General features: G+C 45.7%; 1 protein-coding gene across 1 annotated transcript in view; it reads left to right on the top strand.

The window, feature by feature from the left end:
* The window catches only part of TRPC6 (transient receptor potential cation channel subfamily C member 6), a 250,146-nt gene that overhangs the window by 157,537 nt on the left and 74,193 nt on the right, over positions 1 to 18,416 (top strand). The window contains exon 6 of the mRNA XM_069759187.1: positions 7,751 to 7,984. Within this exon, the coding sequence (XP_069615288.1) occupies positions 7,751 to 7,984 (234 nt within the window). The remainder of the gene's footprint in view (positions 1 to 7,750; positions 7,985 to 18,416) is intronic.

Here is an 18,416-nt window from a genome sequence, read left to right as displayed (position 1 = left end):
GTGTTGTTTATTTTTGCAAAAATAATAGCAACTGGAAGTTGAGTCATATCAGTTCAATTTATCACTTTTGTGAAATGATTTTCGATCTTTGAGCTCAGACCAGTTTCCTAAGGAGCAGTAATTCCTAACGAGGGGGCCCTCCACTAGCGATGAGCGAACGTGATCGGATAAGGTGTTATCCGCCATGCTCGGGTGCTAACCGAGTGTCTTCGGCGTGCTCGAATAATACAGCTCTTTCAAAAATTAAGAGACCATCACATCAAAACCCTGTCGTGGGAAGCCCAATCTCGAGACCTGAACCCCATTGAAAACCTCTGGAATGTAATCAAGAGGATGATGGATCGTCACATGCCGTCAAACAAAGAAGAACTGCTCAAATGTTTTCGCCAGAAGCAGTGTGAAAGACTGGTGGAAAGCATGCCAAGACGCATGAAAGCTGTGAATAAAAATTATGGTTATTCCACAAAATATTGATTTCTGAACTCTTCCTGAGTTAAAACATTAGTATTGTTGTTTCTAAATGATTACAAACTTGTTTTATTTGCATTATTTGAGGTCTGAAAGCACTGTTTTTTTTTATTTTGACCATTGTTCTTTGTCAGAAAAAAATACAAAATGCATTGCTTGGAAATTCAGAGTCATGTTTCTCAGAAGTTTATAGAATAAAAGAACAATTTACATTTTACTCAAAAATATACCTATAAAGAGAAAAATCAGACAAACTGAACATTTTGCAGTGGTCTCTTAATTTTTGCCAGAGCTGTATGCTCGAGTCTGTGACGCTGTAAGAATCTGGCTGCACTCGGATGTCACCCGAGTGCAGTCCGATTAGAGCATGTATATTCAAACGGAGAGTGGACCCACTGGACCGTGATGACGAACCCCTCTCGGACGAGCTGACCAGGTGGACCGCCCCCTATACAGGGAGAGTTAGGGGCAGGCCCGTGAGGGACTATCGCCACGGAAGCTGGAGGGTCGACTGAGAACAGATGGGAACACAGCAGGCACAAAGGGAAAGAGGGAACAGAAAGGAAATACTGAGACGAGGGAGAAGATGGGAACGCTACAGAGGCACGGAGACTGGCAGGACAATATGGAGAGACCGAGGCTGACGGGAGCAAGGAAAAGATATAGGAGCCGGGCAGGTACTGCAGAGGAAAAGGAACTGAAGGAACAAGACAGGAACACAGGAAACAGGCAGGCACTGCAGAGGGCGGAGGAGACCCAAAGTCAGAGAGCTAGGAACGCTCAGAGACCACAGGTGGCCAGAAGCACTTGTAAACACAAATGAACATCAGGCACAGAGAAGCAGCAGGAAGCAGTTTACATAGCAGCATGGGAGCTACTTCCGGGTTACAGTCCTCCAGGATGACAGAGAGGACAGGAAAGAGCGCCAACAGAGGAATCAGATGTGCGCACGCGCAGAGCTGAATGCGGCGCGCGCGCGCACCCGGCGAGCTGCAGTGGGAAGAGCCGGCGGCAGCAACGGCATGACAGTACCCCCACCTTTACGCCCCTCCTTTTTAAGACTAGAAAGAAACCGGGACAAAATACGAGGAGCCCGAATGTTCTCTCGAGGCTCCCAGGACCTCTCCTCAGGACCAAAACCCTTCCAGTCAACCAAAAACAAAGTTCTCCCTCTAAGTTTTTTCATGGCTAAGATGTCCCTAACCTCAAAGACATCATCCTCGGAAACAGGCGAAGGAGAACAAAGGTTAGAAGAATGAAACTGATTAAAAACTACAGGTTTAAGGAGAGACACATGAAAAGAATTAGAAATACGCAGAGAGGCAGGCAACTTAAGTTTGTAAGAAACGTCATTAATACGAGACAAAACTTCGAATGGACCGATATAGCGAGGACCCAGCTTATGTGAAGGGATTTTGAGACGGATAAATTTAGAAGAAACCCAAACCTTGTCCCCAGGATGGAATATAGGAGAATCAAGACGTCTTTTGTCCGCATGTCTCTTCATCCTAACTTGAGTCAACTCAAGGGCGGACTTGGTCTCCTGCCAGACCCTGGAGAACTCTCTAGACAGAAGATCAGCCGCTGGTACAGTAGAGACAGGAGGAACCGGAAGAGGAAGACCAGGATGTTGACCGTAGACGATAAAAAATGGAGATTTGTTAGTAGCTTCGCTGGGATGGTTATTGTAAGAAAACTCAGCCCATGGCAGTAAGTCAGACCAATCATTCTGATGAGAATTGGAGAAATGGCGGAGATAAGTTACCAAGGTCTGATTAGTACGTTCCACCTGGCCATTGAACTGTGGATGGTAGGCCGAAGAAAAATCAAGCGAAATGTTCATAGATCTGCAGAGGGATCTCCAGAAGCGGGCGGTGAATTGAACACCTCGGTCAGAAACAATATGTAAAGGAAGACCATGAAGACGAAAAATATGGTGAACAAAAATCTTTGCCAATTCGGGAGCAGAAGGTAAACCTGGGAGAGCGATGAAATGAGCCATCTTGGAGAAACGGTCCATGACCACGAAGATGACGGTGGAACCAGAAGAATGAGGCAGATCAGTGATGAAATCCATAGATAAATGTTGCCACGGAGAGGAAGGTACTGGCAAAGGATGTAGAAGCCCAGAAGGTAGTTGCCTGGGAATCTTATTCTTGGCACAGGAAGGACAAGAGGCGACAAAACTTTGGACATCCTTAGACAACGTTGGCCACCAGTAAAAACGAGAGATCAAACGAAAGGTTTTTTTGAAACCAACATGTCCAGCCAGTTTGGAGGCGTGACCCCAAAGTAAGACACGTCTCCTGTTCCCTTCAGCGACAAAGGTCTTACCCGGAGGCAACGAAGTAAGAGAGACTGGAGCAACTGTGATGACTCTGGCAGGATCAATGATGTGAGCAGGCTCGTCCTCCAAATCCACCACCTGGAATGACCTAGACAGAGCGTCGGCTTTGGAGTTTTTATTTCCTGGCAAAAAACGAAGTTCGAAGTCAAACCTGGCGAAAAACAAGGCCCACCTGGCCTGCCGAGGATTAAGTCTTTGCGCAGAACGAATATACACCAGATTCTTGTGATCGCTGTAGATTATAAAACGATGTAAAGCCCCTTCTAAGAGGTACCGCCACTCCTCTAATGCCAACTTGATTGCCAACAGTTCTTTATCACCGATGGAATAATTTTTTTCCGAGGAGGAGAAGATCTTTGAGAAAAAACCACCAGGCACAAGACGACCAGAAGAGGATTTCTGCGAGAGCACAGCTCCAGCTCCAATTGCAGAAGCATCTACTTCAAGGATGAAGGGTTTATTGGCCACTGGACGATGAAGAATAGGAGCTGAGGCAAAGGCTTGCTTGATGGACCGGAAAGCCTCTTCGGCCTCAGACGACCACAGATGAGGATTGGCACCCTTCCGAATCATGGAGGAGATTGGAGCTGAAAGAGAGGAAAAGTGAGGTATAAACTGCCGATAGTAGTTAGCAAATCCAAGAAATCGCTGAATTGCTTTCACTCCAAGAGGACGCGGCCAGTTGAGCACGGCAGAAACTTTTCCCGGATCCATACACAAACCAGCGTCGGAAATGATGAAACCCAAGAAGGGTAGAGATGACTGTTCGAAGACACATTTTTCCAGTTTTGCATACAGCCGATTCTCTCTCAAACGCTGAAGTACTTGCCGTACATCTCTTCTGTGAGTAGACAGATCTGGAGAGAACACAAGGATATCGTCCAAGTACACTACAACACAGGTGTAAAGTAGATCCCGAAAAACATCATTTACGAACTCCTGGAAGACTGCGGGTGCATTGCATAAACCGAAGGGCATAACCAAACATTCATAATGACCATCTCTGGTATTAAACGCAGTCTTCCACTCGTCACCAGAACGGATACGGATCAAATTATAAGCTCCTCTGAGATCCAATTTGGTAAAGATTCGTGCTCCACGCAGACGATCAAAGAGTTCTGGTATGAGAGGAAGTGGGTACTTGTTTTTGATCGTGATGGTGTTGAGACCCCGGTAGTCTATACATGGGCGAAGAGAACCGTCCTTCTTTTTAACGAAGAAGAACCCAGCTCCTGCAGGTGAGGAAGACTTTCGAATGAAGCCTCTGGCCAGATTCTCTTGAATATATTCGGACATGGCTTGCGTCTCGGTAGGAGACAATGGGTAAATACGACCCCTAGGTGGAGTAGAACCAGGAACAAGGTCTATCGGGCAGTCATAAGAACGGTGCGGCAGCAAAATCTCCGCTTCCTTCTTGTTAAAGACGTCCGAGAAAGCGCAATAGGCAGGAGGAATTCCCATGGATTCCGAAGCAGACCAAGAGGAGGACGCAGGCTTGACGGGAAGCAGGCACCTGTTCAGACAAGACTGTCCCCACCGTAGAACATCTCCAGTACGCCAGTCCAGCGTGGGTTCGTGATCTCTCAACCAAGGAAGACCCAAAAGGAAAGAATGAGACAAAGAAGGTAAAACATAAAAGGCCAGTTTCTCACGATGAAGTGCTCCAATCTGAAGTTCGACTTCCTCCGTAACCAAGTTGACGGTCTCCCGCAAAGGCTGACCATCGACAGAAGCTATTTGTCTAGGAGTCTCCAAGGGTCTAACAGGTATCCCAAGCCTGTTAACAACCTCGAGCTGAACAAAGTTCCCAGCCGCTCCTGAATCAACATAAGCCTCCAGAGAAAAGTGATGGGAACCTAAATGAAGAATAACAGACAAAACCAGAGGCGGAGAGGAATCATAACCACCTAGGAAGGCCTCTCTTACCTGTCCTAGGCGGATGCGTTTCCCGACTTCTGAGGACACGCGTGTAAGAGATGAGAGGCACTGCCGCAGTAAAAACAAAGACCTTGTGCGAGTCTCTCTTTGCGGCGTTGCTCAGAAGACTTAAGGCGATCGACCTGCATGGGTTCAGGAGAAGATGAAGAAGCCACCGGGGCTGCTTGAGAAAAGGAAGTCCCTCGATCAACAGTGGTCTGGCGAAGAGGTCTCCTCTCTCTGGCAAGCTCATGAGTGCGCTCCTGAAAGCGCAGATCAATGCATATGGCCAAGGAGATAAGATCATCCAAAGAGGTGGGAGTGTCCTGTCCCGCCAACTCATCCTTAATCCGTGAAGACAAACCACGCCAAAACGCTCCAACCAAAGCCTCATTATTCCACCCAAGGTCTGAGGACAGAATCCGGAAACGGATGGCGTACTGGGCTACTGAGAGAGTACCCTGGTAAAGGTTAAAGAGGGACTCAGTGGTAGAGACCAGACGACCAGGTTCATCAAAAACTTTACGGAAGGTATCCAGGAACGGATTGAGTTGGGAGACTAAAGGATCATCACGCTCCCAGAGGGGATTAACCCATGCCAAAGCCTCACCCTCCAAATGGGATACTATAAAAGCAACCTTAGCTCGGTCGGTAGGATAAAGTAGCGGAGACAATTCAAAATGCAACTGGCATTGATTAAGAAAGCCACGGCACGCTTTAGAATCCCCACCATACCGAGGAGGTCTAGCAAGTCGGGGAGAGGGTTGTGGCGCAGAGACAGGAGTGGAACCAGAGGCCACATTCTGGAGGGAGCGAAGCCGATCATTAATGGAGGCCATAAAATTCAAAATATGGGACCGAGTGTCCCGTTGTTGATCTAGCTCCTGCTGAAGGGCAACCAACTGCGGAGCAATACCAGGATCAGAAGGCTGTAAAGCCGCTAGGCGAGACTCCATATTCTTTAAAAATGACATGATCCTAGTCTGGTTTTCACGCAAAAAGAGTAACTCCTTTTGAGTGGCAGAGACTCCAGCGGGGTCCATGGCCTGATGTTACTGTGACGCTGTAAGAATCTGGCTGCACTCGGATGTCACCCGAGTGCAGTCCGATTAGAGCATGTATATTCAAACGGAGAGTGGACCCACTGGACCGTGATGACGAACCCCTCTCGGATGAGCTGACCAGGTGGACCGCCCCCTATACAGGGAGAGTTAGGGGCAGGCCCGTGAGGGACTATCGCCACGGAAGCTGGAGGGTCGACTGAGAACAGATGGGAACACAGCAGGCACAAAGGGAAAGAGGGAACAGAAAGGAAATACTGAGACAAGGGAGAAGATGGGAACGCTACAGAGGCACGGAGACTGGCAGGACAATATGGAGAGACCGAGGCTGACGGGAGCAAGGAAAAGATATAGGAGCCGGGCAGGTACTGCAGAGGAAAAGGAACTGAAGGAACAAGGCAGGAACACAGGAAACAGGCAGGCACTGCAGAGGGCGGAGGAGACCCAAAGTCAGAGAGCTAGGAACGCTCAGAGACCACAGGTGGCCAGAAGCACTTGTAAACACAAATGAACATCAGGCACAGAGAAGCAGCAGGAAGCAGTTTACATAGCAGCATGGGAGCTACTTCCGGGTTACAGTCCTCCAGGATGACAGAGAGGACAGGAAAGAGCGCCAACAGAGGAATCAGATGTGCGCACGCGCAGAGCTGAATGCGGCGCGCGCGCGCACCCGGCGAGCTGCAGTGGGAAGAGCCGGCGGCAGCAACGGCATGACAGAGTCCCTGCGGCAGCATGTCTAGCAGCTATTCCACAGCCACAACACATGCAGGGATTGTCTAACACAGGGGTCCCCAACTCCAGTCCTCAAGGCCCATCAACATGTCATGTTTTCAGGATTTCCTTAGTCTTGCCCAGGTAATAATTGCATCACCTGTGCAATGCAAAGGAAATCCTGAAAACATGACCTGTTGGTGGGCCTTGAGGACTGGAGTTGGGGACCTCTGGTCTAACAAACAGGCAATCTCTGCATGTGTTGCGGATGTCGAATAGCTGCAAGACATGCAGCCACAGGGTCTCGACCATATTTTTCGAGCACGCCGATGACAAGTAAATACACGAGCATGGCAATAACACCTTATCCCAACATGTTCGCTCGTCACTAGTATCCACTTTGAACTTTTCTCGCAAATTTTAAAGAACTCATCATACAAATTTAGCAGATTTCAGTTCATATGACGACTCAAAGGACACATACAGTATAAACATCTGATAATTTGTGTATAATTGGGTATCATGCGCTACTGATCTTGGAATATTCACATTCCTATATATTGGCCAAGAAGTGAAGGGCACTTCTAATAAATACAAAAACCTACAAAAAACAGGAAGCATAACTCCCAAAAGTAAAATCAAATAAGGTTTATTGAGAAAGCACAATTATATAAAACAGATAAAGATTAAAAATGGGGTTTCGAATTTGACTGTGATTTGCTTTCCACCAATGATGTCTTCTGATTTCATCTTCATTATTACGATCTTCTGACGGATCTTCATCTTCCTGATCTTTATGGCCTTTATCACTGTGATCTACAGATTTTGTCTTCTTCAAAGTGATGTTCTGACTTTGGCTCCATCAATGTCAGCCTCTAATTACTTTTCTATCACTCATATCATCTGACTTGGCCTCCATCCATGTGATTTTCTGAATTCGTTCTTTGACGGAATAGAAGGTTTCGCATTCGAAGGTTGACATGTATAAATATACTTATTTACTCGAGTTTTCCGTGAGTGTAATTGTGTTTCCCAAACGAGCTTCCAAGAATCCTCTGTAATAGTCATAATATTTAGGTTTGCATCTCCGTTCGTAAGCAATCCAATCCCAAATGATTTGCATCCACTAGAAATAGACCAGGTTTGTATCTGTACCTTCTGCTATGTTTAGTTTCTGAGCCCTCTTTTTGAGTATTGGTTGTTAATTCTGTCTTTCTAACTAGAATATTATTGTGACATTCCTCAGGTATGATCTGGTCCGAATGTAAAGAAATTTGGTCACAAGGGCCCAGGGAATACATGTTCGAACTGTGGAATATCTTGGATTTCGGGATGTTGGCCATCTTTGCAGCATCTTTCATTGCTAGGTTCATGGCTTTTTGGCATGCCTCCCGTGCACAGAACTATGTTGATGATGATGAGAACATCAAGGACGTGACAAGTGCCACGCTGCCCCCTGAGATAAAATACTACACTCTGGGTGAGTCGGCTTCAACTCATAATTCAACAGCTAATTTGATTTGCACTCTTGAGATAGTTCTCCATGTAAATCAAAACCAACCCCACAAAAAAGATGTCACTTGCCACCTATTAATATAATGGCCATATATATCTCACGTAGATCCTAGAATGGCATCTAGAATAAATCCCTGAATGATCTACAGTAATCTAATGCCCATAACTATGGTCTTTGGTATTATATTTTTATAGAAGATGGCCTAGATCCCGTTTTAAAATCATTTATGGCAGAGATTCAAAATGCCACTATTCTTACCATAAAGAATCTCTCTCCTAGAAGATGTCCTTTGTTAGAGCCAGGTCCCTGGCTAGAACAATCTTTAGACAGATCTCTGTAATGGCCATTCATATATTAAGTCATCTTAGGAATATTGCCTCTTTTATAATGTTATCCTGGGATAATATACCGTAAATGCTGCCCTTTATTACAGTGTTCTACACCCCAATAATGGAGTTAAGAGTATTCGCTTCCGGCACAGGCGTAGCTAGGGTTTCAGCTTAGGGGGGCGAAAAATCTGAGTGGGCCTCTAACGAGGTACCCCTGATTACAGCTACATGGTGCACCCTAATTGTGAGCATAGGGAAACATCAGCAGATGACCGCACTGTGACTGAAAATACATCTATATACAAAACTAAATACTGATACTACTATATGAGGGCCATATATTGGTAGATACCAGTTCTACAGACCATATAAGAGATCACAGCACAGTTATACATAACTTACAGATGACATTCTTTCTGATAGAATCGTTCACTTTTCTCGTCTGTTCCATCTGGCCCAGCCCAACAAGACAACTTCTCTACCAGGACTCGTCTGCAGAAATTATGATGACACATCAGACTTCTCACATTTCCAGCCCCGTCCCCATCTATCCCCAACCTGCACAAACTCCTCATTCTGCTGATACCCAATACTGAGCCGCTGCTGCCGTATGTGTCCCTATTACTGTCCCTGATACCCCAATACTGAGCTGCTGCTGCCGTATGTGTCCCTATTACTGCACCTGATATCCCAATACTGAGCCGCTGCTGCCGTATGTGTCCCTATTACTGCACCTGATACCCCAATACTGAGCCGCTGCTGCCGTATGTGTCCCTATTACTGCCCCTGATACCCCAATACTGAGCCGCTGCTGCCGTATGTGTCCCTATTACTGTCCCTGATACCCCAATACTGAGCCGCTGCTGCCGTATGTGACCCTATTACTGCACCTGATATCCCAATACTGAGCCGCTGCTGCCGTATGTGTCCCTATTACTGCACCTGATACCCCAATACTGAGCCGCTGCTGCCGTATGTGTCCCTATTACTGCACCTGATATCCCAATACTGAGCCGCTGCTGCCATATGTGTCTCTATTACTGTCCCTGATACCCCAATACTGAGCCGCTGCTGCCATATGTGTCCCTATTACTGCACCTGATACCCCAATACTGAGCCGCTGCTGCCGTATGTGTCCCTATTACTGCACCTGATATCCCAATACTGAGCCGCTGCTGCCGTATGTGTCCCTATTACTGTCCCTGATACCCCAATACTGAGCCGCTGCTGCCGTATGTGTCCCTATTACTGCACCTGATACCCCAATACTGAGCCGCTGCTGCCGTATGTTACATAGTTACATAGTTACATAGTTATTAAGGTTGAAGGAAGACTATATGTCCATCTAGTTCAACCCATAGCCTAACCTAACATGCCCTAACATGTTGATCCAGAGGAAGGCAAAAAAAACCCATGTGCAAAGAGTAAGCTCCACATTGGGGAAAAAAATTCCTTCCCGACTCCACATACGGCAATCAGACTAGTTCCCTGGATCAACGCCCTATCAAGGAATCTAGTGTATATACCCTGTAACATTATACTTTTCCAGAAAGGTATCCAGTCCCCTCTTAAATTTAAGTAATGAATCACTCATTACAACATCACACGGCAGAGAGTTCCATAGTCTCACTGCTCTTACAGTAAAGAATCCGCGTCTGTTATTATGCCTAAAGCTTTTTTCCTCCAGACGTAGAGGATGCCCCCTTGTCCCTGTTTCAGGTCTATGATTAAAAAGATCATCAGAAAGGTCTTTGTACTGTCCCCTCATATATTTATACATTAAAATAAGATCACCCCTTAGTCTTCGTTTTTCCAAACTAAATAGCCCCAAGTGTAATAACCTATCTTGGTATTGCAGACCCCCCAGTCCTCTAATAACCTTGGTCGCTCTTCTCTGCACCCGCTCCAGTTCAGCTATGTCTTTCTTATACACCGGACACCAGAACTGTGCACAGTATTCTAAGTGTGGTCGAACTAGTGACTTGTATAGAGGTAAAATTATATTCTCCTCATGAGCATCTATGCCTCTTTTAATGCATCCCATTATTTTATTTGCCTTTGTAGCAGCTGCCTGACACTGGCCACTGAATTTAAGTTTGTCATCCACCCATACACCCAGGTCTTTTTCATTGACGGTTTTGCCCAGAGTTTTAGAAGGCAAGATTGTCTTGCGCAGGCGTGTCCTATGGAGGACAGAGAATGAACTTCAATCCAATATTGCAGCCAGCATGCAGCCAGCGGGTAAGGAAAGGGTGAATCAAACACCCGAAAACCCCGCCCCTATGGCTGAAAATTGTTCCCTCCAAATTCAGGTGACAGAGTCCCTTTAAGTTCCCACTTAACATTTAATAATGTCCCCTAAGTAGCCTCCATGTACAGCTTGACTATACACAGTATGGTGGGCCCACAGCTTTCCTATGCACAGTATAATGCCCCCACAGCTCCCCTATACACAATATTTTGAACCCACAGCCCCCCATACACAGTATGATGTCCCCACAGCTCCCCTATAAACAGTAAGATGGGCCCACAGCTCCCGTACATACATTATGATGTCCATTAGAGTTCCCCTATACATAGAATGATGTCCTCAATGATCCCCCAAAACACAGTATAATAGTTAATAGTGTTCTGACACTGTGTCGCCTGCACTGAGAGTCACACTGCCAGGAGGAAATTAGCTTTATTCCTCACTGCAGCCTCGGGGGCGGCGCCAGCACGGTTTCAGTCACCGCTCTGAGTATAGAGCAGCAGCTGTAACTGCGCCTCTTAGGGTAAGTGCACACATTGCGGATTCCCCACAGATTTTCTGCGGATTTTGTTTCTTTTGTGCGGATTTCGCCTGCGTTTTTACACCTGCGGATTCCTATTACAGAATAGGTGTAAAATGCTGCAGAGTCCTCACAAAGAATTGACATGCTGAGGAAAATAAACGGCAGCGTTTCCACGCGGAATTTTCCGCAGCATGTGCACAGCGGATTTTGTTTTCCATAGGTTTACATGGTACTGTACAACGCATGGAAAACTGCTGCAGATCCACAGCAAAATCCACAATGTGTGCACATACCCTTGACGCGCCATTCCAGCAGCAGTCAAATAAAAAAAAATGCTGGAGTGATGCTTAACCCCTTAATCCCATATGACGTACTATCCCGTCCAGGTGACCTGGGACTTAATTCCCATGGACGGGATAGTACGTCATATGCGATCGGCCGCGCTCACGGGGGGAGCGCGGCCGATCGCGGCCGGGTGTCAGCTGCCTATCGCAGCTGACATCCGGCACTATGTGCCAGGAGCGGTCACGGACCGCTCCCGGCACATTAACCCCCGGCACACCGCGATCAAAGATGATCGCGGTGTGCCGGCGGTGCAGGGAAGCATCGCGCAGGGAGAGGGCTCCCTGCGGGCTTCCCTGAGACGATCGGTACACGGTGATGTGCTCACCGTGTACCGAGCGTCTTCTCCCTGCAGTCCCCGGATCCAAAATGGCCGCCGGGCTGCATCCGGGTCCTGCAGGGAGCACTTCCGGGTCAGGATCAGGCTGCAGCTGCAGCTCTAATCCTGCCCGGCTGTATGTCAGATCACCGATCTAACAGAGTGCTGTGCACACTGTCAGATCGGTGATCTGTGATGTCCCCCCCCTGGGACAAAGTGAAAAAGTAAAAAAAAAAATTTCCACACTTGTAAAAAAAAATAAAAAAAAAATTCCTAAATAAAGCAGAAAAAAAAAAATATTATTCCCATAAATACATTTCTTTACATAAAAAAAAAACAAAAAAAACAATAAAAGTACACATATTTAGTATCGCCGCGTCCGTAACGACCCGACCTATAAAACTGGCCCACTAGTTAACCCCTTCAGTGAACACCGTAAGAAAAAAAAAAAAAAAACGAGCCAAAAAACAACGCTTTATTATCATAACGCTGAACAAAAAGTGGAATAACACGCGATCAAAAAGACGGATATAAATAACCATGGTACCTCTGAAAACGTCATCTTGTCCCGCAAAAAACGAGCCGCCATATAGCATCATAACCAAAAAAATAAAAAAGTTATAGTCCTGAGAATAAAGCGATGCCAAAATAATTATTTTTTCTATAAAATAGCTTTTATCGTATAAAAGCGCCAAAACATAAAAAAAATGATATAAATGAGGTATCGCTGTAATCGTACTGACCCGAAGAATAAAACTGCTTCATCAATTTTACCAAACGCGGAACGGTATAAACGCCTCCCCCAAAAGAAATTCATGAATAGCTGGTTTTTGGTCATTCTGCCTCACAAAAAATCGGAATAAAAAGCGATCAAAAACTGTCACATGTCCGAAAATGTAACCGATAAAAACGTCAACTCGTCCCGCAAAAAACAAGACCTCACATGACTCTGTGGACCAAAATATGGAAAAATTATAGGTCTCAAAATGTGGAGACACAAAAACTTTTTTGCTATAAAAAGCGTCTTTTAGTGTGTGACGGCTGCCAATCATAAAAATCCGATATAAAAAACTCGCTATAAAAGTAAATCAAACCCCCCTTCATCACCCCCTTAGTTAGGCTAGGTTCACATTGCGTTAATGGGTTAACGCTAACGGACAGCGTTGCACGGCGAAAATGTCACAATTAACGCCGTGCAACGGGTCCGTTAGCACAACCATTGACAGCAATGTGATTTTCGGGTGTAGCGCATCGCTAGAGCGTGCCATTTTCGGCTCGCGCTAGCAAGGTGCCGTTCTTTTGTGGCGCGCCTCAGACGCTGCTTGCAGCGTCCGCGGCGCGCCCGAGGTCCGATCCCCGATCTTCCAGAGCGGGGACGTTAACGCGACCACTAAACACGACACCTAAAAAGACATTGCGTTAGCGCAATCCGCTAGTGCTAAACGGATTTCCCTAATGCAATGTGAACCTAGCCTTAGGGAAAAATAATAAAATTAAAAAAAATGTATTTATTTCCATTTTCCCATTAGGGTTAGGGCTAGGGTTAGGGCTAGGGTTAGGGTTAGGGTTTGTATTACATTTACGGTTGGGATTAGGGTTGGGATTAGAATTAGGGGTGTGTCAGGGTTAGGTGTGTGGTTAGGGTTACAGTTGGGATTAGGGTTAGGGGTGCGTTTGGATTAGGGTTTCAGTTATAATTGGGGGTTTCCACTGTTTAGACACATCAGGGGCTCTCCAAACGCGACATGGCGTCCGATCTCAATTCCAGCCAATTCTGCATTGAAAAAGTAAAACAGTGCTCCTTCACTTCCGAGCTCTCCCGTGCGCCCAAACAGGGGTTTACCCCAACATATGGGGTATCATCGTACTCGAGACAAATTGGACAACAACTTTTTGGGTCCAAGTTCTCTTGTTATCCTTGGGAAAATAAAAATTTGGGGGGCTAAAAATCATTTTTGTGGGAAAAAAAAGGATTTTTTATTTTCACGGCTCTGCGTTGTAAACTGTAGTGAAACACTTGGGGGTTCAAAGTTTTCACAACACATCTAGATAAGTTCCATGGGAGGTCTAGTTTCAATATGGGGTCACTTGTGGGTGGTTTCTACTGTTTGGGTACATCAGGGGCTCTGCAAATGCAACGTGACGCCTGCAGACCAATCCATCTAAGTCTGCATTCCAAATGGCGCTCCTTCCCTTCCGAGCTCTGCCATGCGCCCAAACAGTGGTTCCCCCCCACATACGGGGTATCAGCGTACTCAAGACAAATTGAACAACAACTTTTGGGGTCCAATTTATTCTGTTACCCTTGTAAAAATACAAAGCTGGGGGCTAAAAAATCATTTTTGTGAAAAAAAAAAAGAATTTTTATTTTCACGGCTCTGCGTTATAAACTGTAGTGAAACACTTAGGGGTTCAAAGTTCTCACAACACATCTAGATAAGTTCCTTGGGAGGTCTAGTTTCTAATATGGGGTCACTTGTGGGGGGTTTGTACTGTTTGGGTACATCAGGGGCTCTGCAAATGCAACGTGACTCCTGCAGACCAATCCATCTAAGTCTGCATTCCAAATGGCGCTCCTTCCCTTCCGAGCTCTGCCATGCGCCCAAACAGTGGTTCCCCCCCACATATGGGGTATCAGCGTACTCAGGACAAATTGGACAACAACTTTTGGGGTCCAATTTATTATGTTACCCTTGTGAAAATACAAAACTGGGGGCTAAAAAATAATTTTTGCGAAAAAAAAAAAAAAAAATTATTTTAACGGCTCTGCGTTATAAACTGTAGTGAAACATTTGGGGGTTCAAAGCTCTCAAAACACATCTAGATAAGTTCCTTATGGGGTCTAGTTTCCAAAATGGTGTCACTTGTGGGGGGTTTTAATGTTTAGGCACATCAGGGGCTCTCCAAACCAACATGGCGTCCTAACTTAATTCCAGTCAATTTTGCATTGAAAAGTCAAATGGCGCTCCTTCCCTTCCGAGCTCTGCTATGCACCCAAAAAGTGGTTTACCCCCACATATGGGGTATCGTCGCACTCAGGACAAATTGCACAACAACTTTTGTGGTCTAATTTCTTCTCTTACCCTTGGGAAAATAAAAAATTGGGGGCGAAAAGATCATTTTTGTGAAAAAATAAGATTTTTTATTTTTACGGCTCTGCATTATAAACTTCTGTGAAGCACTTGTTGGGTCAAAGTGCTCACCACACATCTAGATAAGTTCCTTAAGGGGTCTACTTTTCAAAATGGTGTCACTTGTGAGGGGTTCCAATGTTTAGGCACATCAGGGGCTCTCCAAACGCAACATGGCGTCCCATCTCAATTCCAGTCAATTTTGCATTGAAAAGTCAAATGGCGCTCCTTCCCTTCCGAGCTCTGCCATACGCCCAAACAATGGTTTACACCCATATATGGGGTATCAGCGTACTCAGGACAAATTGGCCAACAATTTTTGAGGTCCAATTTCTTCTCTTACTCTTGGGAAAATAAAAAATTGGGGGCGAAAAGATCATTTTTGTGAAAAAATATGATTTTTTATTTTTACGGCTCTGCATTATAAACTTCTGTGAAGCAATTGGTGGGTCAAAGTGGTCACCACACATCTAGATAAGTTCCTTAGGGTGTCTACTTTCCAAAATGGTGTCACTTGTGGGGGGTTTCAATGTTTAGGCACATCAGTGGCTCTCCAAACGCAACATGGCGTCCCATCTCAATTCCTGTCAATTTTGCATTTAAAAGTCAAATGGCGCTCCTTCCCTTCCGAGCTCTGCCATGCGCCCAAACAGTGGTTTACTCCCACATATGGGCTATCAGCGTACTCAGTACAGATTGTACAACAATGTTTGGCATCCATTTTATCCTGTTACCCTTGGTAAAATAAAACAAATTGGAGCTGAAATAAATTTTGTGTGAAAAAAAGTTAAATATTCATTCTTATTTAAACATTCCAAAAATTCCTGTGAAACCCCTGAAGGGTTAATAAACTTCTTGAATGTGGTTTTGAGCACCTTGAGGGGTGCAGTTTTTAGAATGGTCTCACACTTGGGTATTTTCTATCATATAGACCCCTCAAAATGACATCAAATGAGATGTGGTCCCTAAAAAAAAATGGTGTTGTAAAAATGAGAAATTGCTGGTCAACTTTTAACCCTTATAACTCCCTAACAAAAAAAAATTTTGGTTCCAAAATTGTGCTGATGTAAAGTAGACATGTGGGAAATGTTACTTATTAAGTATTTTGCGTGAGATATCTCTGTGATTTAAGGGCATAAAAATTTAAAGTTGGAAAATTGCGAAACTTTCTAAATTTTCGCCAAATTTCCGTTTTTTTCACAAATAAACGCAAGTTATATCGAATAAATGTTACTACTAAAATGAAGTACAATATGTCACGAGAAAACAATGTCAGAATCGCCAAGATCCGTTGAAGCGTTCCAGAGTTATAACCTCATAAAGGGACAGTGGTCAGAATTGTAAAAATTGGCCCGGTCATTAACGTGCAAACCACCCTCGGGGCTTAAGGGGTTAAGGGAATGTGCACACATCAGGATTTCTTGCAGAAATTTTCCTGACAAAAACTGGACATTTCTGCCAGAAATCTGCATGTGTTTTTTTTTCGCGTTTTTTGTGCGTTTTTTTCGCAAATGCATAGAATTGCGTGAAAAACGCAGAAAATCCGCAAAAATAATGAACATGCTCATTTTTTTACCGCAATGCGTTTTCTTTGCGGAAAAAAACGCATCCGTGTGCACAAAACATGCAGAATGCATTCTAAATGATAGAATGCATAATGTATGCGTTTTTAATGAGTTTTTATAGCGTTTTTAGCGCGAAAAAAACGCGAAAAAACCTGAATGTGTGCACGTAGCCTAAATGTGATGTAGCTTATGGCTTACCCAGCGGGTTAGTATAATAAGCCCCTACCTCCCCATGCCAGAGAACAACTATTACATGTGATGGAGTGCATATAATCTGGTAATCATCTAATAATCAGCTCCCCAGTGCCTGTCGCCCCTCACCCACCTCAGCCCTCACAATACCCTTATCTTCTCACATTCACGCCCCAGTGCCCTGTCTTCCTCCCCCACCTAAGCCCCCACAACTCCCCCATCCTCTCACATTTACCCCCCAGGGACTATGACATGCCTATCAATCTTATCCCCACTTAGGCTACGTTCACACTAGTGTTGTGCGCCGCTGCGTCGGCGACGCGACGCACAACGCACCGAAAAACGCGTGCAAACGCACGCAAAAACGCTGCGTTTTTCGACGCGTGCGTCGTTTTTTGACGAAAATCGGACGCAAGAAAAATGCAACTTGTTGCGTTTTCTTGGTCCGACGCTAGCGTCAAAAAAGACGCATGTGTCGGAAAACGCAACAAGCAAAAACGCATGCGCCCCCCATGTTAAACATAGGGGCGCATGACGCGTGCGTCGCCGCTGCGTCGCCCGACGCTAGCGCGACGCACACTAGCCGAACGCTAGTGTGAACGTAGCCTTAGGCACTTACCAATGAAGATTGCAGCAGGACCAGGAAGTAGCTGAATAAAATGCAGGCGGGCACTAGGACCCAGCGTGCTGCCCTGAGCCAGTCCCAGCGTGCACAGGGAGGGAAGAAACCTGCAGCCCGGGAGAAGCTCCTGAGGACGGTCAGCACAATACAGTGCAGGAGGGAGACTGGTCACTGTGCTGCCAGCGTGCAGAATCTCCTTCCGGAGAGCAGGCATTTTACTGCTCTCCTCCTGTGCTGTATTGTGCCTCAGCACAGAAGTGGCAGTGCCAGCTCCCAGTGGGCCCCTTCATGTGACAGGGCCCGGGGCGATGGCCCCCACTGCCCCCCAGTAGCTACGCTACTGGCTTCCGGGTAAGTGGTGAACCATCACTTGGAGGTGCCTAGTTAACTACATTTGTGTTGTTAATTTAGGGATGCCTTAATTTCGCATCCATTCCTGGCCCTAAACCTTCCCAGAAATGCCCTTGCATGGGTGGAATATTGAGTAAACGGTAAACGCCATCATTTTTGGTCCAGGAAATGAATATTTGCTTGGACAGCTTCCATAAACTCGGGAAATTCCGGACAATTGCCATCATCTGATGATCACTGAGGGACTGACCTCTAGGACAGGCACATTCTTGAGAATTAAGGGAGTACATCATTGCTTAATAAATCTTCTTCTGCAAAGAGGTATTCCCAACCTCATAGTAACATACATAGTAACATAGTAACATAGTTAGTAAGGCCGAAAAAAGATATTTGTCCATCCAGTTCAGCCTATATTCCATCATAATAAATCCCCAGATCTACGTCCTTCTACAGAACCTAATAATTGTATGATACAATATTGTTCTGCTCCAGGAAGACATCCAGGCCTCTCTTGAACCCCTCGACTGAGTTCGCCATCACCACCTCCTCAGGCAAGCAATTCCAGATTCTCACTGCCCTAACAGTAAAGAATCCTCTTCTATGTTGGTGGACGCAGAGAATGCCCCCTTGTGCCCGTCACCTTCCTTGGTATAAACAGATCCTCGTTTCACAGCGTGGCTCTGTTAACTGTAGAGTTCGCTGTAGTTGTCTGAACAGCAGGGTGATTGGGAACACCCCTATGTAGGGAAAAACTAAGAAGGGGATGCAGGA

Source organism: Ranitomeya imitator, chromosome 3, assembly GCF_032444005.1.
Source record: "Ranitomeya imitator isolate aRanImi1 chromosome 3, aRanImi1.pri, whole genome shotgun sequence".
Taxonomy (NCBI): domain Eukaryota; kingdom Metazoa; phylum Chordata; class Amphibia; order Anura; family Dendrobatidae; genus Ranitomeya; species Ranitomeya imitator.
This window is presented reverse-complemented; position numbering and strand designations above follow the sequence as displayed.